A 22728-nucleotide genomic window follows, 5' to 3' on the forward strand; every position below is an offset into this window, starting at 1 on the left:
GTACCCTGGTGATGCCCACTTTGTACCATGGCAGCAGGTGAGGTGGGCGCTGGGGACTGAGGGCAGGGGTGAGGGTGAGAGGGTATTGTGTTTTCCACCCTTGCTCCCCCAAGGGTGAGTCTGGGCGGAGTCAGGCAGGACTGGCTCTTCGCTCCAGGGCAGGGACCATCTGTGACTGGAGCCATGCCCCTCGCATCAACCTGCTTTCCTGTGACTGTGTATGTGGCCTTTCTCCTGTGCCATTCCTTCCTGTGACGCGTCGGCGTAGGTGGCGTGTGTTTGCCTTGTATTTCTGTGCACTGTGTGCAGCTTTCTGTCGGTGTCCCGCACGCCCGTTGTGTCTGTGCCGTGTAGACTGCATCCTCCTGTGCATCTGTGTCTGTGTGTACCGTAGTTGTCTTTATTGCGTGTCTGCGCCTGCATGTGAGGCGCTGTGACTCGCGTGCGTGCTCTGTGCTGTGTGTAGCGCAGCTATTTCAACGCTATCCGTGCGCTGTGTCTGAGCGGAACGCCCGCACCGTCAGCGCAGGTGCTGTGTCGGTGTCCGCGCCGCCCTGCTGCGTCTCGTTTCCTCGCCGAGTGTGCGCGCCCGCCGTGTGCCCCGTGGGGGTCGGTGCGGCGGGGCTCCGCGTCCGGAGGAGGCGCGCCGGGGGCGGGCGGGCCGCGGGGGCGCGCCGGGCGCGGGCTCCAATGGCGAGGCCGGCGCGGCCCCCGCTAATTACATAAGCGGGACGTCAATAATTCGCGGGAAAACGCGAAAAAGATGGCGCCCCGCGCCCGGGGGGCCCCTTCCTGAGCGCCCCGGCCCCTCCCTCCGCCGCCTCCCCCTCTTCCCCGCGGCGCCCCCGCCCCGCCCCGCCCCCGCCGAGACCCCGACCCCGGCCCCACGGGCGGACACTCGGCCGGGCAGCCGCGGGCCGAGCGCAGCCGCCTCCGCAGCTGATGCGCCTGGTGGCCAGACTCCAAGTGGGACCGGCAGGCACGCAGCCTCGCGGTAAGTTCCGCCCGCGGGCGGCCGGCCCGGCCGGGGACTCCCCGCCGCACTCTGCTCGCTGCGCGCCTCCCTTTCCTTTCGAAATCTCCGGAACTTTGGAGGGAGGGTCGGACGCCCCCGGGATTGAGCCCCGCGGAGCGGCGCGGGGGTGGGGGATGGCGACGGGGGGCGAACGGAGCACGCAAGGCAGCGGGAGCCCCACCGGGTCCCCGACCTTGGCGGGCGTGGATGACAGGTCGTTATCCCTTGTGCCAAATCTCTACTTTTGCTGTTGGGGTGGGAGAGGATAGACCGGGCTTTGGGGATTTTGCTCACGTCCGAAGTCTGGCTGCGGCGGGATTGGGATGGGGAAGAATTGAAGTCACAGCGACCGAGGAGCGGAGCGCTCCAATCTGAAAGGTTCTTGGGCGACCTTTATTCCCCCTGCTGAACACCCTTTTTAAAAAGCCAACGGCCGCCCTGGGAGAGGCCCCAGCGCATGAATCATCTTCGCTTCCTGCCCCCGCCCGGCCCCGCGCTCTGGGTGCCGCGATTTGAACTGGACGCGGACGGGAACCCGCAAACAGGCACTTCTTTGGAGATGGGTTTGAATCAGCCAATCACAGGCCGCGGGGGCCCGCTCCGGGAGGACAGAGGAGGGGGTGGGGGCCACTACCCGGGGGGCCCTCGCCCAGTCTGGGTGGAGGAGGTGCGGCGATCCGGCCCGCTCCCAAAGGTGCAATGAGGGAGGAAATGTCAGTTTGTGAACCTGCCTCGGCCTCTCGCGGTGCCGGGAAGCCAGGTGGCAGGGAGAGGGCAGAGATTCAGATCACATCTGCCCTATGCCTATGCGTCATGGAGGGCAGGCAGAGGGGGACGTGGCCAGTCATGGTCAGGAGAGCCGAGCCCCCTGCACACCGGGCCCACACATGCATGGATTTAGATTCACACACACACTGGCACACTGCTGTGGACGTCATCCTGCAGAGTCTACCGGGAGTGCACACACACGGAGATAGACGCTAGACTATCGAGACGCTAGACTCGGTCCTGGCGAAGACAGTCATGACACCAGGTGCCCAGCGCCCTGCAGAGGCAGACCAGCTCAGCCTGTGCAGGGAACAGAGCTAGGCTGTGTTTGGCTGTAGTGGAGTGTGCCAAGGGGCATTGAGTCAGGTGAGCCCTAAGCCGGAGAAGGGGACTTTGGAAAAGGGTTTGAACACCACTGAAGGCATTGGGAGCTCCAAAAGGTTTCTGGAAGGGAGTTGGTGAGTCTGAGGAAGTCTGGTAGGGAGGTAAGAAGACTGGAGTGGGTCGACGACGACGTGGCTCACACCTGTAACCCTAGCACTCTGGGATGCTGAGGCAGGTGGATTGCCTGAGCTCAGGAGTTCAAGACCAGCCAGAGCAATGAGACCTTGCCTCTAAAAATAGCCAGGGGTTGTGGCTGGAGCCTCTAGTACCAGCTACTCCGGAGGCTGAGGCAGCAGGATCACCTGAGCCCAAGAGTTTGAGCTCGCTGAGCTATGACACCAAGACACTCTACGTAGGGGGACAAAATGAGACTCTATATATAAAAAAAGAAAAATAAAGAAATGAAGAAGGCAGGAGTGGCCTGCTCAGCACTAGGCCTGCAGTTTCGATTCCCAGCCCAGGTGACTAGCAGAGGTGAGCACCAGACCCAGGAAACAGTTACTAAGCCAGTGGTGAACAAATGCCTCTAGCAGAAGTGGAGGCCAAGCTCAGATCCGACAAGAGGATGGAAAAGGGCACTAATGCCAGAAGCCACCATGCTTGAGACTGGCAGGCGGTGGCAGCTCCTTGGTTGGGGAGTCTATGATGCCCTGGGCAGTACCCTTGATAGGAGAAAGGGATAAACCAGCAGCACATTGACTAGGATGGTGTGGGACACTTCCAGGGCTTGGGGCAGATGAGCATCTAGGTGAAAGCATAAGTGGGTTTAAATGTCCCAGTATTGGTTTCCATTAAATCATCCATAATTGAGAACAGAAAAGGAGATTACAAAAGACACAGATGCCCAGTCAACACTACTTTACAAACCACCCAGAGTTTTCTCTGGACAGATCCCAGGGTAGGGGCAGGGAGTATAAAGCTGCCCAGTGCCTATGTCCTGGGGGGGGTGGGAGGGATGTGGTCAGCCACCATCTGGAGAAGGCCCTCCACCCACAGAACATGCAGTGTGTTTGCTTAAGGGATAAAGCCTCAGCCTCCTGAGACAAGGCGTGTGGTCAAGGCCCTCTGGGCAGGAGACTTTGTGCTGTGTGGTTGAGAACAGTGCTGATTTAGCATCAGCTCACCGGATTAGGAACCATGGTTCTGCCTCTGGCCTGTCAGCCTCTTCTTTTTTTATTTTTTTCTTAGTTTCCCTATCTGTAAACAGGAATAATAATGTCTCTCTAGCAAGTCATTATGAGGATTCACTGAAATAAACATGTCTTGTATCTAGCACAGGTTTCCTCCCTCCTGTGTTGAGCTTTCTGGAACAGGGAAGCATGAGGTAAAAATTATGTTCTTTCTCTCCCAGTGTCGGTGGAAGCTGATGGAGAATCGAGCTCTGGATCCAGGGACTCGGGACTCCTATGGTGCCAACAGCCATCTCCCCAACAAGGGGGCCCTGACAAAGGCCAAGAACAACTTCAAAGACCTGATGTCCAAGCTGACAGAGGGCCAGTATGTGCTGTGCAGGTGGACGGATGGACTGTATTACCTTGGGAAGATCAAGAGGGTAAACCTTCCCCCACTGTCCCCTGTTCCTAGGCTCCTCCTCCAGCCTGACCCTCAGACCAATGATAGAGGGAGGAGGATTGCTGGGGAATCCCCTTCTGGTCCCTCATGCCCAACAGCTAACAGAGGAAGGATTCAGAGCCCGGTTTTGCAGAATCAACATCATCCAACCAGTTCTTCAGAAAGGTTCTCTGAGAGCTGCAAAACAAAATGAAGTCAGGTTGAAGAGCATCCCATATGACCATGAGGCCTGATCTGTCCTCAACATTCCTACCAACTTGTCATCCCCGGTCCCTGGCTGTACAACTCCAGTGATAGCCACCTTCCTTACCCCTCTAGACTCACTCTCCTTTCTGGAGCCTAAGGAGATAGAAGTTGGGGAGGAAGACCATGTTCCAATTAGGCTTTCCCCCAGCCCTTCCTTACATTGCCCCCTCTCCATTTCCCAGGTAAGCAGTTCTAAGCAGAGCTGCCTTGTGACTTTTGAAGATAATTCCAAATACTGGGTCCTATGGAAGGACATACAGCATGGTGAGTCTTCCTCAAGGCCTGGGTACTCCCACCCTCCTCAGGTCTTCTCTCCTCCACCACCTTCATTTTTTCCATTTCTTTTTTATCTCATAATCCTAGCCCTTGTCCAAGGACCCCAAGCCCACCTGAAATAATGATCAGGTTACCAGTTATATGTTTACTAAGTAAAGCACTTAGGGCATCTGTCATCCCCTTGAATGCTTATACCTTGTGGGGGGTGGGGCAGGTGGGGACGTGGTTCAGAGAGGTGCTAGGAGGTGAGACTAGGTCTCAGGCCTGTGTTTGCTTCCTCTCTGTACCACATCTGCTGCTCAAAGCCCTGGATCATCTGGACCAGGAAAGGGGAGGGGCCTGGGTATTCAGAATTGTCACCTCTAATTGCCAGCACAGGGCCCCTGACTAACAGTGGAGCTTGTCCTATGTATGCAGCAAGGAGTAGGGGAATGGGGAAAGATGAGGAAAGTAGAGATGGGCCAGGTAGGATGAGGATATAGAGGCCTGTCTGGAGGTAAACCAGCTTTCAGAGTTGAAAAGGAGCAAGGTTGGGTATCATCTCTGCCCTCAGAAATCTGGCATCTTTGTCTTACAGAAATGGCAAATCAGGGACATTCTTACCACCATTCTCCTTTCCCATGCATGTGTTAGCAGGCAGTCTCAATACTTAACGTGCTTTCAACATGGGAGCACCAAGCAACCACTGTCAATCGGAGTAGGCATGAGGGGAGAACCTGTTTGCCATTTATGCTCTCAGAGGAAAAGAGACATGGCCCTACCAGGGGGAGAGGCAGGTTTTAGGGTCAGATTGATCTTGGAGCAAGTTCCAGCCCTAGCTGAATATCCTAGCTAGGGCAAGTAATGTAACCTTGCTGAATCTAAGTCTTTTCACCTAAAAGAAGAGTGTTTGGAGGATTAAATGAGATAATCCATGTGCAAAGCTTAGCTCAGTGGTACTGAGTTGTAGAGAAGCAGTTTCTCAAGAATTTGTTGCCCTAAGAGAGGATTCCAAGAAGTCTGCCAGGTGAGGCCACAGAACCCAGCCAGTCAGTAGTTCATTCAAATTGCCCCTTTCTCCAAAGTTGTGACCACTGCAGAATGGTTCTTCTTCAAGCCCCTAAGTTTATCATGTAAAGACCCAAAGCAATGAGGATTTCCTCTCTTGGTTACCCTCTTATTGAACGCATAGGAGCCGATGGAGAAGAAAGGCTGTTCACCTTAGTAGACCTTGTGTAGAAACCCACCATGTGCCAGGCTCCATCGAGGTGCCATAGTGCTTAACCAGGAACCAGCTTGTATCCCTGCCAGATGACCGGTCCTCCCATACAGAATGATGGCCCCTGGTGTCTCCCAAGATGAGAGCAGAAGTCTGGGCACTACCGTAATTATCTATCACTTTATTAAGCCAATGTGAACTTACTGAGACCCACTTTGGGTACCACCTTCCTGGAGGCATATTCAGGAGAAAGAGGCAAGGTTCCTGCCTGGCCACTTATGTAACAAACACGTCTTGGGACACTTGTTATAGGCCATACTATGTGAAGTCCTGGGGATACAGGGTTGAAGAGATACCATTTCTGCCCTTAGAAAACTTTTAGCTTGCAGGGGAAATAAAGCAGAAGCACACAGCAAAGTGTGTTTAATGTACTCATACAGACTTTTCACACATATCCTTCGATCAAAAATGTTTAAAGGTGGCGGCGCCTGTGGCTCAGTTGGTGGGGCACCGGCCCCATATGCCGAGGGTTGCGGGTTCAGGCCCAGCCCTGGCCAAACTTCAACAAAAAAATAGCCGGGTGTTGTGGCGGGCGCCTGTAGTCCCAGCTGCTCGGGAGGCTGAGGCAAGAGAATTGCGTAAGCCCAAGAGTTGGAGGTTGCTGTGAGCCATGTATCGCCACGGCACTCTACCCGAGGGCAGTACAGTGAGACTCTGTCTCTACAAAAAAAAAAAAAAAAAATGTTTAAAGGAAAAAAAAGATGGTGAGGGAACCTGTAAATTAAAAGGAATTTTAAAAACATAAGGCAGTCACCATGTGTGGACTTTACATGGGTCTTGATTTAAAAGAACAGACTTAAAATTCTTATGACATTTTTAAGAGATGTTGGAAATGTGAACAGTAACTGAAATTTGTTGATAATATTAAGAAACTGTTAATTTTGAGGTGCAATAAAGGTGCTGTAGTTATGTTTTTTAAAAAGAGTCCTGATCTTTCAGAGATGTATATTGAAACATTTAGAAAAATGATTGGGGATCTGGGGCTTGATTCAAAATAATTACATGAAGGAGAAGTGGGTGGGAAGACTGGCCAGGTGTTCATACTTACTGATGAGAACATGGGGTTTCATTTTAGCATCCTGGTATTGTCCCATAATGTAATTATTAAAAATTATTTCACTGTTTAACAAAACAAGTTAAATCAGGCATGAGAGGCAGCATGATGGGGCCAAAAGAACAGAGGGTTTGATGTCCCACAACCATGGGTTTGAATCCCACATTTCCTACTTAGTAGCTAAGCAAGGTACTAAACCTCTCAGAGCCTCAATTTCCCATCTTTAGAATGGGGTAATGATAACAGGCACCTCAAAGAAGTTGAGAAGATTTAGTGAGGTAGCACATAGGGCCCAGTTCTAGGCTCAATACCCAGCAAAGGCTCAGCATCTGTACTCATTGTACAACTCATAATTCCTGGGGTCTGGACCTGACTCTAGAGGGCCTTTCTTTCAGCTGGTGTTCCAGGAGAGGAGCCCAAGTGCAACATCTGTCTGGGGAAGACATCTGGGCCCATGAATGAGATCCTTATCTGCGGGAAGTGTGGCCTGGGTGAGTGGGGCGAGTACAGCACTGAGATGGGCCTGACCTGTGGGTCCTTCCACACTAGCTGCTAATGGGCACTGCTTCTGTCTGTTAGGGTCTCAGCTGGCTTCCTGTTTCTTTTGGAGCTCTAGGGTGAAAAGAGGCCAGGCTTTGTGAGGGCCAGAAGGTGACCTTGGGGAAAGCTGGGAAAGTGCAATGACGTATGCAGTTTGAGGCTCTCCTAGGTGGAGAGGGTGTGTGGGAAAGATGGGGCACAGGAAGTGAAGCCAGAACTTGGTGCCTCCCCCGCTGACAATCTTGTCACTTGATACCAATTTGGCTGCCTTGGTGGGCATCACCAGCCAGTTCCCCAGCTCTGGTAGGGGAGCTCCTAGGAACTTCCTGCAGCCCACCCTGCCCTGTGACCTTTGCACGGCCTGGCCTTGGCCCACTGCTTCCTGTGGGCACTTACCACTCCCTCCTCTGCCGCAGGTTACCACCAGCAGTGCCACATCCCCATAGCAGGCAGTGCTGACCGGCCCCTGCTCACACCCTGGTTCTGCCGACGCTGCATCTTCGCACTGGCTGTGCGGGTGAGCCCTCCATCCCTCCCATTCTCTGCTTCTCCTGCTTCTTCCAGTGGGGCAGCATAGACACCCCCTGCACCCAGGCCTGACTCCCCATTTCAGAGCCTAAGCTCTCCTCAGAGGGGCCACACCTGGGCTTTGGAGACAGACTGCCCCTTTGCCACGTAACCAGCTGTATGTCCTTGGCCAGGCTGCACTGCCTCCCTGAGCCTGTAAAATCGAACTACCCTGTTTCCCCGAAAATAAGACATCCTCCGAAAATAAGACCTACTTACAGGAAAGATAAGACGTCCCCTGAAAATAAGACCTAGCTCATCTTTGGGAGCACACCTTAAAATAAGACACTGTCTTATTTTCGGGAAAACAGGGTAGATTTGGTGTCAGAAGTAGGAAGACTCCAATAAATGGTTCTTTATTAAAGAAAATCTATGTAATTGCCCACCCTCAGTACATATTGGTAATTGTCACCTTTGTTGTGCTTAGTACTATTAATACCGTATTAACAGAGATCCTTCAGGGATATAGGGGAAGGTTTGGAATTGATGAGAAAAACCTTGCGTTTCTGACTACACTGGAATATCTGCGGGTACCCCCAGTTCCCCTCAGTAATCGTGTGCTGACACATGTGGCCCAGCTGGGACCCCGCCGTTGACTCGGACCCTCGTCTCCCCCCAGAAAGGCGGCGCGCTGAAGAAGGGCGCCATCGCCAGGACGCTGCAGGCGGTGAAGATGGTACTGTCCTACCAGCCCGAGGAACTCGAGTGGGACTCGCCCCACCGCACCAATCAGCAGCAATGCTACTGCTACTGCGGCGGCCCCGGAGAGTAAGGCCGTGGGGCCAGGGCCCCAGGGAGGTGGGGCAGGTCCGGGAGAATCAGACAGCAGCGCTCTGCTGACAGACTGGGCCCGGGGCTCCGGCACAGGCCTGGAGTGCAAACCAGTGGGCGGGCCCCGGGGAGCCGGCCCGAGTGCAGGAGCGGGGGCGGGGCTCCTAGGGGCGGGCCTGGAGAATTCAGGGTGGGGAATCGGGGGGAAGAAGAGGGGAGGGCCTGGCGGACCGGAGCAGGGCCCCAGGGAGGCGGAGAAGGTTGGGGAGACCGGGTGGGAGTGCAGTCCCGGACAGTCGGGCCCGGGGAACAGGATCCGAGGAGGCGGGGTTTCAAGGGGCGGTCCCCAAAGGTAAGGCTTCGAGGTGAGGCCTGAGGGGGCGTGACCTCAAGAGTGGAGCCGTAGACTAAAGCCCTAGGGCCCGGCTCCTGGTAGCAACTGTCACTCTATAGCAGTGAAGGTAGAGGGCAAGGGTGATTTCCTCCGAACACCATAGGAAAGGAAGAATTATTGAGTGGTTAAGAGCGGGCGCCCCGACACTCGGTCCCAATCCTAGGACGTCTACATCCTGGCTCTGTCCCTTACCAGCTGTGCAACCCATGAGCCTCAGTTCTCCTGTTTCTGTTCTGTTTGTGGTTGGGAGCAGGGCATAAATTATATAATTAACATAAAGGTCACGCAATGCCTGGCACTTGGTAAGCACTTTAAAAGGTGGTGGTGGTAGGGCTCATGCACGGAAGTTAAGATAACCTTTTCATTGTCAAAGCCAATGAAATAGGATATTGGTGAAATATTAAAATCCTTTTCCCTGGAGATGTGCAAACAAGAGCTGGGAGTCTTATGTTGGGGATGCTGTGAAGGGGATTCTTGCCTTAGCTATGGGGCGAAACTCTGATTCTTCCTTGCTGACCCAGGCCTCCATGTAGCCGTGGACAGCTGAGCCTGACCTAACTGCAGGCATTGTGGAAGGAACCAAAGAGGAAAGAGGTAGAATCTCTGCCTTCAGGACTCCCTGAAGTCCTGAATCTCAGCCCCAAGCTCTGTTGATTACTAAGCATCTGGAGGTAGTACTTACAGCCCAGCTGAGTAACTTGGGCAATCACCTGAACTACTTCATCTCTCCGATGGGCTTGATTACTTCAGCCCCATCCACTTCCTACAGTGTTGGGAGGCCTAAGAGAAAACAAATGGAGAACGTTTCAGGAACCTTTGCAGCAGACAAGCAGTGCTTCTCAACATTTAGCTGCATAAGGTGATTGTTAAAAAATGCATCCTGGAGGCTCAACGCCTGGCCGCATACACCGAGGCTAGCGGGTTCAAGCCTGGCTCAGGCCTGCTAAACAACGATGACAATAACAACAACAAATAGCCAGGCATTGTGGCAGTGCCTACTCCCTACTTGGGAGGCTGAGGCAAGAGTCATTTAAGCCCAAGAGTTTAAGGTTGCTCTGAGCTGTGACGCCACAGCACTCTACCAAGGGTGACATAGTGAGACTCTGTCTCAAAAAAAAAAAAAAAAAACATCCTGAAGACTTCCCCAAAGATCGAATAAGTCTGGAGTAGACCAAAGGAATCTGCATTTTAACGTGGCCCTCACCTGACAGGGTGTGGACAAAGCACTGATAGTTATCAAGAGAATAACTTTTTACTCTTCATTCATATTCAGTGAGTATTGCTGGATGGTATAGTAACAGGTGGAAAAACCAGATTTAGTCCTGCCCCCAATGTAGCTTACAGGAGCCATTATTCTCCCATGAAGTCTCTTGGGAAAACCGTTCCCTGTCAGTGGTGTTTGGTAAGCAGCATGTCCAGAGATGGGAGGTGCAGTAGTGGCATGGAAGAGTAAGCAAGGGCTTTGAAGTTAGGGAGACCAGAATTTGAATCACCATCCTTTAGAATTCCAATCACCTGAGTGACCTTGACCAAGGCCTTTAACCTCTGACTCTGTAATATGGTATAGCCCATCTTTTACAAGTGGTGAGAGCAAAAGAGGGACCTGTGTATGGCTCCAAGTCATCCCTTGGCACATTCTAAGTGCTTAGTAACTGAGTTCTTTTCCTTTTATGCTGGTAGAGGCCAAGTTTATGCTGGGAAAGGTTGCTGAGGCTCATGCCTGTCTGAGGGTATAGTGCTGGCTGACCCTGGCTCCTCTGTGTCTCCAGATGGTACCTGCGGATGCTGCAATGTTACCGGTGCAGGCAGTGGTTCCACGAGGCCTGCACCCAGTGCCTCAATGAGCCCATGATGTTTGGAGACCGGTAGGTACTAATTTGGTCTAACTGAACCTTAGGGGTGGAATGAGGGGCCAGGATGGCGGCAGCAACTCTATCAGATGGCCTGCCAGGTCCCAGACAAGGTGGGGTCAATAGTAATGTAGACCTACCTGTCTGTGGGAGCCAGTTCAGGATAGAGCACTCCCTAGCTAAGCCAGGGAGGCAATAAAGAAACACTGGGCCATATTTCTAGCTGCCACTGATTAGTGTGTGCTTTAGACAAATCCCTGCCTTCCCTAAGCTCCATTTCCTTAAGTGTCTAGGGAAAGAGGGGAGACACAGTCCCCACCCAACCCATACCCAGGGTTGCTGTAGAAGCCACTGGGGAAATGGATGTCTTGATCCAACTTTTAACCCATGAGGCTAAGCTAATGAAAGCATTATGTCTGTCAAATCAGATAATATATGTCTTTTGGTTGGTGTCTTAAGTCATTTGTGATTGTGTGTGAGTCTGTCTCAGAGGGGAAGAAGGTGACCACTGCGGCCTAGCTCAGCTCATACTCTACAAACTCAGCCACATTTCAGGGAGGTATTTGGGAAGAGGGCTAGGGTAGGGATTAGAAGGCACAGGGGAAATATTTCTTCATCCCAGTCCTGCCCCTGTCCTTACCCCTTAGAGGTCACTAGCCCTAGGAGTGAGAATGCTAAGGGATGAGTGGTGGGAAGGAGGGTGGGCCTGGGTAGGGTGTCAGGCCCCTCTCCACTCACCCACAGGTTCTACCTGTTCTTCTGCTCCGTGTGCAACCAGGGCCCAGAGTACATCCAGAGGCTGCCCCTGCGATGGTGAGAGGGTGGGGCTCACCTCCAGCCCACTCTTGCCCCCTCCCAGCTCTCACCCTCCCTGTTTCTCCTCCCTCCTGGGACAATTCCACTTCCAGCTATCAGCCTTGCCTTGCCTCTCAGCCTGGACCCCAGAGGCTAGAGCCCTGACGGGGCAAGGCTGCTGCCTCACCAGGCACTGCCTCCTTGTCCCTTGCCCAGGGTGGACGTGGTTCACCTGGCTCTCTATAACCTGGGGGTGCAGAGCAAGAAGAAGTACTTTGACTTTGAGGAGATCCTGGCTTTTGTCAACCACCACTGGGAGCTCCTGCAGCTTGGCAAGGTATGCAGGGCTGTGGGGCATCAGAGTGGCAGGGGTCAAGAGGGCTGCCCAGGCTCACAGGCCAGAACCCAGGCTTCCAGCACCCTGGAGCTGCTGCATCCATGCAGCCTCTGAGCCTGAGCCCAGATTTTGGCAGTGGGTGGTTGGGGCCTCACCAATTCCACTGGGAAAGCTGGGGTCCTGGATCAAGTGTGGCTGGAGCAGGGCTCTCTGATTTGACCTACTCCAGATTTCCTGGCTAGGACAGAGTGGAGTATGTCGACCCCTACCGAGCCCGTTCGGAATAGTGGGTCACCAGGGGCCTGGGAGTCCCAGAACCATGGAGTGAAGTAACAAAGCAAGACTTTCAGAATGTCATAGCTAGACAGCAACTTGCCTGTAGTCAGCAGGGCATTGGAGCTGAGCCAGAGCTGGAGCTGGGCTTCCCTAACCACTCCCGCAGTGGGGCTTCCCCCTTTTCCTGAGAACACCCTTAGAATCCACTTCAGCAGACTGGGTGGTGCATCTTCCCCACCGACTGCCCCAAACCTTCTTTGATGGCAGGGATTTCTTTTTTTAAGTAATCTTTATGTTTTCAAAAGGTTTTATATATAATAATGTCTTCATTTACAGTGTTTGATAACTTGTATAAGACATACATATTATAAAGCCTTAAGAGAGAGAGTTGGTAATTTTTTAAATAGCTTTTTTTTTCTGATTTATAAGAAAAATACTCATTCCTCGTAGAAAATTTTTTTAAGTACCCAATAGTACACTATAAGAAAGAATTCATATTCCTATATCACACCACCCAGAAAGAACTAGAAATAACACATAAGTACATTTCCTTTCAGATTCTCATCTGTGCATGTTTTCTTTTTACATGCTTCAGATGATACCACATATACAATTTTCAGTCATCTTTAAAAAGTTTACATTATAGCATAAGAACTTGTCTATATTATTAAAGAATCTTCATAAACATTTTTATTGGCTGCATTGATTTCTACCATAGTTTACTGGTTTTCCTCCCATTGGGCATATCATTTCATTGCCATTTGTCCACTGTTAGTAACAGTGCCATACAGAACAGTTCCGTAGGTGAAGTTTGTTCAGGTTTCATACTATATCTGCAGATATAAATTCCATGACAGAACCCTTGGAGTAGCATTACTGGGTCAAGAGTGTGGACATAGTTAAAGCTCTTGATACACAGGTGAAAAGACTTGTCTGAGATCATGGACTAAGTCAGCAATCCTCGCTTGGAGGACTCGGAAGCATCCGGAGGCAGAGGAGGGGAGGAGATGGAGCTGGGGCTTTCCCCCATGCCTTGTACCTGGATCTAACTGTCCTGCTCCCCTCAGCTCACCAGCACCCCTGTGACAGATCGAGGACCACATCTCCTCAACGCTCTCAACAGTTACAAAAGCCGGTGCGTACAGGGAGGGATGAGAGTGCTGAGGGCCCCCTCAGGTGGGATTTCAATCTAAAGGTTCTTCCTACATTCTAGACTTTGCTCCCCTTCTTTTTGACTCTACAAAACCTTCCCATCGTTCAAGATCCAGGGAGCCCTTCTGCCTTTGCAAAGCCTCCCTGACCCCCTCAGCAGCCTGACACATTTTGGCTCTGGGCACAGCTCTGCAGGGCGGGGGTGTGCCCCTACTCTCTGAGGGCCCCTCTGGCACTAGCCATCTAGGGTTCTGGGCCAGGTACTGAAGGATTGATGCAGCATCTCTCAGATGGGCTGCAGCCTCCTGACCCATCCCCCAGCATGTTCCCCCATCCAGGGTTCTCAGCACACATAGCCAGCCACATCCCTCACCACCACCACCACATAGTCCTTAATCGGCCTTTCAGGCCTTTTAGGATCAGGCCCTGCCCATGTTTTCGGCCACTGTCCCTTTGCTTTATTCATTCTGAGTGCCAGCCACACCAAGCCCTTTCCCACTGGGTGCTCTCGCTTGTGCTCGTCCCGGGCCTAGGATGGCCGACAGCCTCTTCATTCACTTGTTCTAACAGCAAGTATTGACTTGCTGCTCTGTGTCAGGCCCTGTCTGGGTGCTGAGGCCACAGTGGAGAATAAGACCCTGCTTCTAGGAAACCTTTCCAGACACCTCTAGGCAAATGTATTCACTTTCTTCCACATTTTCGTGGTTTGGGTACACAGGCCTTTAGCCTTCCCAACGGACAGTCCCCTAAGGGCAGGGCTGTGTGTAAGTCACCTCTGCAGTGTCCAAAGCGGGAGGCAAGTGCCTGGAGATGCTTTTGGTCCCCTGGGGAGAGGCAAAAACAGAATGAGGTAGAATCCACAGTATCAGTTTCACTGTGAGTAGGAGACAGTCTTCCTGTAGGAGGTGGCCTTGGGGCTGGTTGAGGCAGAGAAGAAAAGGGACAAGAGCAGCAGGACCCACATTCAATGCAGGAGGGATGGACAGCCACAAGCCACATCCTCAGCTACCCACTGCAACCCCCATCCCTGCGTCTCCAGAGGCCACTCTGGATCTTAGCTCTGAATCCAGGGAGGCAGGGGACCTGCCTGTTTAAGGCTTGGCCCTACTCCCAGGAGGATAGACTGAAGCTCCAAAACTCCCTCCTCCCGCTCCACACCCCTCAGGTTCCTCTGTGGCAAGGAGATCAAGAAGAAGAAGTGCATCTTCCGTCTGCGCGTCCGTGTCCCACCCAACCCGCCAGGGAAGCTGCTGCCGGACAAGGGACTGATGCCAAATGACAGCAGCGCCTCATCCGAGCTGCGTAAGAGAGGAAAGAGCAAGCCTGGGTCAGTGCTCGGGGCCCAGGGGCTAGGGCTGCGGCCCAACTCAGTTTCTCTGCTCCCAGCTCCCGGAGAGTATGTGGTATCCAAGGAAGAGAGGACAACCTGGGCCCAGTTAGCCCAGCTGCAGGCACCCAGAGCACTAGTTAGTGGTGGAGCAGGACTGGTCCCTGACCCCTGACTCTCTCCACCATAGCCCCTTGTTGCCTCAGGAAGGGCGAGCCAGATTGTGGAACCCAGCCTTGTTGGACAAGGACTTGGGCACAGAGGTGAAGGCAAGGCAGCCTGTGTAAGGGGTCCCTAGCCCTCCTGGCTGAGCAGAGCCCCTCATCCTGGCGTTAGGGAGCAGGGCACCTGGATGCACTTGCGTGGGGAGGCACATTTTCCTTTTCTGCCCACTGCTCCCTCACCCCACTGCTCCCAGGCCTCCCTGTGAAGGTGCTGCTATTGTCTGCAGCCCTGTCCTGCCCTTCCTGAGGCACCACTCTTTGGGCCCTCAGGCTCTGACTGGGCCACCCTCTCCGTTTTCTGTCTCCACAGTTTGTTGCCTCACGAATTCCAGCAGCAGAAAAGGCGAGTTTATAGAAGAAAAAGGTCAAAGTTTTTGCTGGAAGATGCTATTCCCAGTGTTAGTTCCTTGTTTTCTTGCTCTCCACCTTCACACACAGGACCAGCAGGGTCAAGCACACATTAGGGGTTCCTGTGTGGAAAACTACATCCCAGGCCCGGAGACTTGCCCACGCCCCTTAAAGGAGAAGCCAGTTCCTATTACAGCTAAACCAGCTAAAGCCAGGCACCCCAAGACCTCTTCTTTATCTCCCCAAGTTCTCCCAAGAACCCAAAGTGGGGGGCAAGAGCAGGCAACATTCTTCCCTCTACCATCCAGTTGGGGAAACTGAAGGCAGGGAGGAGCAGTGACTGTCCTGAGTCACCAAGGCTCCAGAGTATTTTCTTTCCTTCAAGTAACCTGCATCCTTACTGAAGCCCTCCCCGCAGGCAGTAATACTAGCACGGCCTCATCTCCCTAGCACTCTCCAGCTTACAAGGCACTTCTACCATTATTTAATTTTACCATGTTTCCTGACACCTCTATAAGTAAAGAAGGCAGGGGTTACTGTCCCCATTCTGCAGTTGAAGTGACTGAGGCCCAGACAGGTGAAAGTCATATAGTCAGCTAGAGGCAAAGCGAGGACAAGAACTGGGGTGACTCTGCTCCCTGGTGAGGACTTGGAATCACAAGGAAGTGACAAGTCTCACCCGAGGGAGGGTCCAGCCCTCGGCAGCCCTGGCTGGCAGCAGGCAGCCATGTGGCCCTCAGCTGGGGAGAGGGGTGCCTTTGGGAAGTAGAATTGGTACTCACTAGCTGACTGTTCCCCTCTCCTTCCTGTGTCCACAGAGTGACTTCACCTCTGCCTGGAGCACCAACCACCACCTCGCCAGCATATTTGACTTCACGCTGGATGAAATTCAGAGTTTAAAGAGGTATCAGTGAGGAACCTAGCAGAGAGGTTGCTCTGGAGACTGGGACGGTACTCTCTGGGGAGGATACTCTATTCCCCAGCAAGGCAGGAAGGCTCTGGGAGGGGCAGAGTAGAAAGCCTTCTGAGGGGGTGGAGCTCCCTCGGGTCATTCTGAAACCTCCAGTTGGAAGGTTCCTTGTGGCACGGGTCCACCTGAAGGGTCTTTTTACACTAGATTTTTCAGTATAACATCCCCATGCCCAGAGCAGCAACCAAGGCCTGCCTTCCTGACCCTCCATACCCCTCCAGCCCCTATCTTGCCTCACACTTTCTGCGCAAATTGCTGGGGTCAGTCACCCCACACCCACTGTGCTGTCTGATGGCTCCTCACCTTTGCTCATGCTGGTCCCTCTGCCTGGATTTCCCTTTGCCCTGCACTACCCCACTTAAAAACTCAAGACAACCCTGCCTCTTCCAAGAAGCCTTTGGTGTATTCCCACAGCACCCCAAGCTTGTGTACTCCCAGGCAGACGAGGGATTGCATCTTCCATCATGTCAAAGTTATTAAAGGTCATTCAGTGCTTTCCTGAGAGCTCAGAGGAAAGAGTGAGGGCTGTAAGGCAGACCTGAGCTTCAGGCTGTTTACTAGTATTAGATGTGTGGCTTTGGCTAAATGCCTTACCCTCTCTGAACCTCTTCATCTGTTTTCCTCACATAAGAAATGCAAATGAAAGCATTTTGACCTGTAAAGTGTCACACCAGTGCCTCCGATCCTGCTCATTAGGTATTGCCAGCAGGGCTCATACCACCAGGGTCCGAGGACTTTGGAGGCTTGGTGGGTAGGAAATGGACAGGCAGCTATGCAAGTGAGCTCAGCAACAGGAAGATGGGCTGCTGGGATGCAGGTCAGAGGGGCAGAGAGATGGCTGGATAGCTCCCCAGGGGCCCTGAGGCCCAGACTGGCAGGACTTTGCTGGGCTCACCCTCTCCCCCCCTGTCAGTGCCAGTTCAGGCCAGACATTCTTCTCAGATGTGGACTCCACCGATGCTGCCAGTACCTCTGGCTCCGCCTCCACCAGCCTCTCCTATGACTCTAGGTAAGCTCCCTGGAGGTCTGGCCTTCAAATTCATTCCTCCCAGCCCCTCCACCTCCCACTTCTGTGAGATGTGGCTCATTCTGTGTTATCTGTGTTACGGGCAGGGGGACCTGGCCTTCTCTGATTGTGTGAATCTGGCTGTGAGACCCTGTGGGGCTGAGATGGAGCTAAGTATAAGCTTTCAGTTGCTGTGGTTCTGTCCCTTTGAGATGCTTTTCACGTGCTATAGAAGCTTGTATGACACCTCTTGCAGGACGTTCCCAGTTCTGGAATTGTTTGACCAGAGATTCTTTCCTTCTGGGGTTGTTGGGCCTCTACACACTGTCATTTTGAAAGTCTGTGCCTCTCAGATTACAGGGTCCCCTGGCCCTTGGCTGCCTGAATCTGGTATCTGTCTTCTGGGGACTAGGGGAAAGAGCAGTATGTTTGGAAGGCAGATGGAAGATGCACTGATGCAGGGAGAGGGGACAGAAATTCATGGGGGCCTAGGCAAGGGTCAGTTGGTCAGTCGGCCAGTTTGGCAATAGCTGCTCCTCAGGCAGCACAGGGAGAGTGGTGCTGTGAAGCACAGGATTTCTTCTGAACTCCGAGGTGCCTCTACCTGTATTTTAGGGTACTCGAGGCCCTTGCAAAAGTACAATTAAAAGTATAATGCTAGAGGCCGGGCACGGTGGCTCACGCCTGTAATCCTAGCACTTGGCAGACCAAGGCGAGTAGATTGTCTGAGCTCAGGGGTTTAAGACCATCCTGAGCATGACTGAGACCCCATCTCTAAAAATAGCCAGGCATTGTGGTGGGCGCCTATAGTCCCAACTACAAAGGAGGCTGAGGCAAGAGAATCGCTTGAGCTAAAAAGTTTCAGGTTGCTGTGAGCTAAGATGCCACATCACTCTACCGAGGGTGACCAAGTGAAACTGTCTCAAAAAAAAAAAAAAATGTATAATGCTGGGCCATTTTCTTGGAACTTCTAGAAAACATGTGCTTCGGGTCAGCACATACACTTGGCTCAGAATAGACTTCTTTGAATTATCTTACAGAGGTTGTGTTTTTTCCATGAACACAGCAATAGGCTCTACCGCACACCTTAGGAGTGTAACAGGCTATGCTGTCTAGGTTTGTGTAAGAACATGCTCACACGATGAAATTGCCTTTTCTGAGAACATATCCCCATTTTAATGGAACACCAAACTCTGTAAAATAATTCAGGGAGGTTTAATCTGAGCCAAGTGTGTGTGACTGACAAACTGGAGCATGTGTTTTCAAGAGGTTCTGAGAAAATGTGCACATAGCTGGTTACAGTCTGGCTTTGCACATTCATGGAGACAGGAATTATGTGGATCATGGATCGGTATGCGGAGGATGTACATTGGTTTGGCCAGAAGGGGTGGGAAACTTTGAAGCAGGGGGCTTATAGGTTATAGGTGGATTTTTAAAAAAGCATAAGGCCTGTGTCTTAGAATCCTTCTCTGTCTCCTGACATCTGTGCCTCCCTGCTGTTGCCTCTGCATTTACATCTATTTCTTCTGTTTCTTTGGCTCTCACTAGGGCTTCAGGTCTTGCTTGCTGTCCCAAGGCATCTGTGAATGTGTACCTTGTCTCAGGTGTCCATCTCGCTAACACTCTGCCTGTGCGTATGATGTCCGTCAGTCGCTCTGTCCAGGCTCTGGGGTACAGGGTCCTTTCGTCCACAAACTCCATGCCTATCTCTTTGTGACTCATTTGGCTCCACCTGAGCTCTGGTGAGGACGAGGCACATAAGCAAGGCCTCTGCACTGCATGACTTGGGGAGGCTCAGAGAAGGGTGCTCCCGTGTTTGGGCAACACTAGGATCTGAGCTATAAAGAGCATGTGGCTTGGAGTTGGACATACCTAGGTTTGAATCCTGGCTCAGCATCTCCCTAGCTGGTTACTTCTCTGGAGCCTCAGTTTCCCTCCTCATGGGGCTATTGTGAGGATCCAGTGAGATAACTCATGCCTAGAGCTTGGCAGAGTGCCCAGCACCTAGGAGAGTGCTTAGGGAGAAAAATGTATGATTACTGTTCTCATTCCCATTCCTTTCCTCTCTCCACTGCAATATAGACGGACGGTGGGCAGCCGCAAGAGGAAGCTGGCAGCCAAAGCATACATGCCACTGCGGGCAAAGCGGCACGCAGCTGAGCTGGGTGGACACTGCCCCTCGGACAGCAGTGCAGAGGGAGCTTCAGGCCCAGAGCGTCCAGAAGAAGGCATTGACAGCCACACGTTTGAGAGCATCAGTGAAGACGACTCATCCTTGTCTCACCTCAAGTCATCTATTACTAACTACTTTGGTGCAGCTGGGCGGCTGGCCTGTGGGGAGAAGTACCAGGTGCTGGCTAGGAGAGTCACACCTGAGGGCAAGGTTCAGTACCTGGTGGAGTGGGAAGGGACCACCCCTTACTGAATAGCTTTTGGGGGAGGCCAGGAGCCCTGAAAACCAAAGGAGGGACAGCAGAAGCCACAGGCTCCCACTTTTTCCAGGCTGGGGTGGGAGAGGGAAGCAGAACAGCGCTCCAAGTTCCTGGCAAAAGGCCCTGCCTGTCTGCTTATCAGGCCAAGGCCTGTGCCTCTCTGCTGTGCCAGTTCTGTTCTAGGGCCTCCTCAGGCTCATCACCCCTGTGCCTATGTCCCTAAGGTCCCACTGGCTGTTTTTCAGTGAATCTACACTCCATACCCCTCACTCTGTTCATGTTCCCCTGAATTCGGGTCTCCCTGGCTCTGTGACCCTTTCTCCTGAGGCCTAAATCTTTGCCACCAGCTCTGTCCCTTAACCTCTGCACCCCTTTTGGGCGTGTTTATACATTCTACGTCCACACTGCCCCTCCACTGGGTATCTTTTACATCTGACCATTGGGCAGCCAGTCCTTCCAGGGACTACATTATGAGGATAGGAACCTTTGAGAGAATGGGAGGAGGTGGATAAAAGGCTATCTCTCAGATCCTTTCTCTCCCACATTCCTGCCACTGCCCTTGGAGAGAGATAGTGGGGGGTGGAAGAAGGCCCCTGTGAACACCTATGAGGCAGAGATCCCAAGACTCAGAACGTGAGGAGTGAAGAGCTGGGTCTGCTTCTGAAGGCAGTGGCACCAGGGCCCAGGTATCTGAGCTGAGAGTGAAGGCTGCAGGTGTTGGTGTGGAGGTTCCAGATTTCTGCTACACCCCAGGCTGATTCTGGTGTCTCCTGCCCCCAGACCCACCACTCACATAGCCAGACAACACATATCCACTCACATTTAAATTTCCATACACGCCTCAAACCACCACACGTGCAAACATGCAGCCACACATTCCCTGTGGGGCCAACCTGGCTCTCTTGCTTGGCTTTTTCCTTGGCCCTCTGCCAGGGCCCACATGCTGCAACTCAGTGTGAAAACTCAGATCCTGCCCCCCTCTTTCAGCCCCTGGGCCAGCTTTGGCCCCAGGGGGAAGCCCAGGGAACTCACAGCCTCTTCCATATCCCCTCCCCTGCCCGGCCCTGCAGTTCACAATCACTTTTTGAGATAGGCTGCGATTTTTAAAGGGCCTACATCATTCATTTCCCTCAAAGGGAAACCCTTATCAATGGGAGTAGAAACTGAATTCTAAGAAAAAACATTCAAACTGGGCCTCATGTGGAGGGAAACCAAAACTGGGAGGGGAAAGGGGACCCCTCATTTTTGCTGCTTCTGGAGATGTTAGAAACTGACTCACTCAATTAGAAAATGGCAAGAAGTGCCTTGACCAGAGGGCAGGCACCACTTGGACACCAGCCTTGCGACTGCTTCTGTGACCCCCAGCATGGCTGGGTTCTGAGGGCTGCCAGCAGGAAGGCAAAGGTGGGAAGAAAAGTGAGTGATGCGGGCACAGCAGACCTGAGGAACTAGGTTTTCCATTACTAGGCCTGAGCCCCTTCCTCACCTGTGGGCACTCGGGGGCCCCTGAGATAGTTTAGATGCCCCTGCCTTAAACTTCTGCTCCCATTGTGCCTTTCAAAGTGACCTCACCTCCTGTGCACAGTCCACCGTCTTCCCTCTGCTTCCCTGGTGTGGCCTGGGCAGGGATGGGCTGGCTTGGGCCCACTTCTCCCCTTCTCAGCCCCACAGCTGCTGCCACTGGGGCCTCCAACTGGGGCCAGGAAGGGGAGCTGAGAAGCCAGACCCCAACCCAGCAGGGGTGTAGGACTGCAATCCAAGCCGTGCCTTCCTGCCTGGCTTTAGGGCACATTGCAGCCTCCCAGGCCTGCTTTCAGGACTTCTAAGGAAGCCCAACATGAGCAAGGCCTGTTATAGTATAGCTGCCTCTTCCCTGCTCAGACCTCAGAAGGCTCTGGGGTTGAAGAGGGGAAAGGAGAGAGGGTGGCCTCTTCCCTACTTGGGGAAGCACAAGGCCTAACAAAGTGGCCCTGACTCCCCACCCAGCGTTTCCTTTATACCAGATCATAGCTGCATTACTGCCAACTGACCCTGTAACCCTCTGCACCTTCTAAAAGATTCATGGTTTTGAATTGCTGCTTTTGATAACATTTGTTATATTAAAAGTTATAATTAACATGTCTGATTTACAATTTAAAAGCTCCCTTTAAAAAATTATGTATCTTCCACAGAGTGAACTATCAGAAGGAATTGGCTCCGGCTTTCTGCTCCAGGTTTCCTGGAGGTTCTGGAAGAATGGTGGGACTCCATCTTCTGATTACCTTGACACTCTTAGCACTGTCTAGAACATTCTTTCAGCAATATTCTCACCCTTGCTGCCATAAAGAATGGGGAACCTTTTCTCTACCATGAGTACCTGATCCAAGGGGGCAAAAAACTGAGGGCCCCTTAGATGGGAGATGAACTTAGAAACTGACCCTATTAAAATACTTTAGTACAGATACTGCGAAATTTTACTCAGTACACACAGGAACACAATTCTAGAAACATGAAATGCGTTCTAGGCCTGGCCCTGCTAACCTATACCACTTTGGTTAGGTTCCTTTGCTCCAGTTTTCTTCCCTCCAAATGCCAGTGATAATCCTGCCACCCCTGGCTCCCCAAGTGTTGGGAGGGACTATTCATGTATGTGACTGATTATTAAACTTTTCTAACTTCAGGGCAGTTTGAAGAGAAAAAACTAGATGTAAAGGGATAAGAAAAAGATCAGCTACAGGGAGGTGAAGGCCATAACTGAATTCTGTGGTTTCAGGGCTTAAGTGTACTGGAAGGGCTGTGTGGAACAGTGGCCAAACCATGTAAGCTAGAGTTACATAGACCCTAAGGATGACTGAACTCCTCTAAATCTTCCCCCTTAGAATCAAAATACCATCTACCAACCTCCAGATCTGTGGGGAGGAGAAAACAACACAATGTATTTTTTAAGTGCCAGATCAATTTAGCAAATAGATGTTTTAAGAACAACTCTTTTCTTTTAGGGTTGGCTACAAGAGGCTCCTTGGATCTGTGATCTACAAAGGGACATATCAAATATAAGGGAGTAAGAGCATTAGGTTTAGAATAAGACACCTGGGTTCACATCCTAGCCCTGCCACTTTTAAGTGTCACGGGCTCTTGGATCTCAGGTTACATGTGCAAAATAAGGATAAAACTGAATTATTAAGGA

The 22728-nt window shown here is 52.2% G+C and overlaps 1 protein-coding gene and 1 long non-coding RNA gene across 12 annotated transcripts in view; one reads left to right on the forward strand and one right to left on the reverse strand.

Annotated features, from left to right (window-relative positions):
• On the forward strand, positions 1-21680 carry PHF19 (PHD finger protein 19). Of its 10 annotated transcripts, none has more exons than XM_053564160.1 (16): positions 1-37; positions 3519-3719; positions 4168-4249; positions 6969-7064; positions 7530-7630; positions 8300-8448; positions 9615-9704; positions 10615-10710; positions 11440-11508; positions 11707-11827; positions 13171-13238; positions 14421-14582; positions 15117-15204; positions 15973-16058; positions 17038-17133; positions 19213-21680. In XM_053564160.1, exons 2-16 carry the CDS (start codon positions 3534-3536, stop codon positions 19553-19555), a joined length of 1833 nt encoding a protein of 610 aa, XP_053420135.1. In that variant the 5' UTR covers positions 1-37; positions 3519-3533; the 3' UTR covers positions 19556-21680. The 10 variants fall into 10 exon arrangements, with proteins under 10 accessions (XP_053420135.1, XP_053420134.1, XP_053420139.1 ...); XM_053564159.1 differs by lacking the exon at positions 1-37 and adding an exon at positions 57-994; XM_053564164.1 differs by lacking the exons at positions 1-37; positions 9615-9704 and adding an exon at positions 57-994.
• The window catches only part of LOC128567150 (uncharacterized), a 31579-nt gene continuing 12563 nt past the window's right edge, over positions 3713-22728 (reverse strand). The window contains exons 4-5 of one of the 2 annotated variants that reach the window (XR_008374804.1): positions 9556-9625; positions 3713-3916 (exon numbers count right to left, since the gene is read on the reverse strand). This is a non-coding gene — a long non-coding RNA (uncharacterized LOC128567150). Of the gene's footprint in view, positions 3917-9527; positions 9626-22728 lie in introns of both variants that reach the window. The other variant, XR_008374801.1, reaches the window with a different exon arrangement.

Source organism: Nycticebus coucang, chromosome 2 (assembly GCF_027406575.1).
Source record: "Nycticebus coucang isolate mNycCou1 chromosome 2, mNycCou1.pri, whole genome shotgun sequence".
Classification (NCBI taxonomy): Eukaryota; Metazoa; Chordata; class Mammalia; order Primates; family Lorisidae; genus Nycticebus; species Nycticebus coucang.

Excerpts from the sequence above, each read along its gene's own strand:
- PHF19 (XM_053564158.1), top strand. The coding sequence starts at position 3,501 with ATGTTCTTTCTCTCCCAGTGTCGGTGGAAGCTGATGGAGAATCGAGCT. Across the intron at positions 4,250-6,968 it reads ATGGAAGGACATACAGCATG|CTGGTGTTCCAGGAGAGGAG; the intron begins GTGAGTCTTCCT and ends CCTTTCTTTCAG. Across the intron at positions 7,065-7,529 it reads CTGCGGGAAGTGTGGCCTGG|GTTACCACCAGCAGTGCCAC; the intron begins GTGAGTGGGGCG and ends CCTCTGCCGCAG.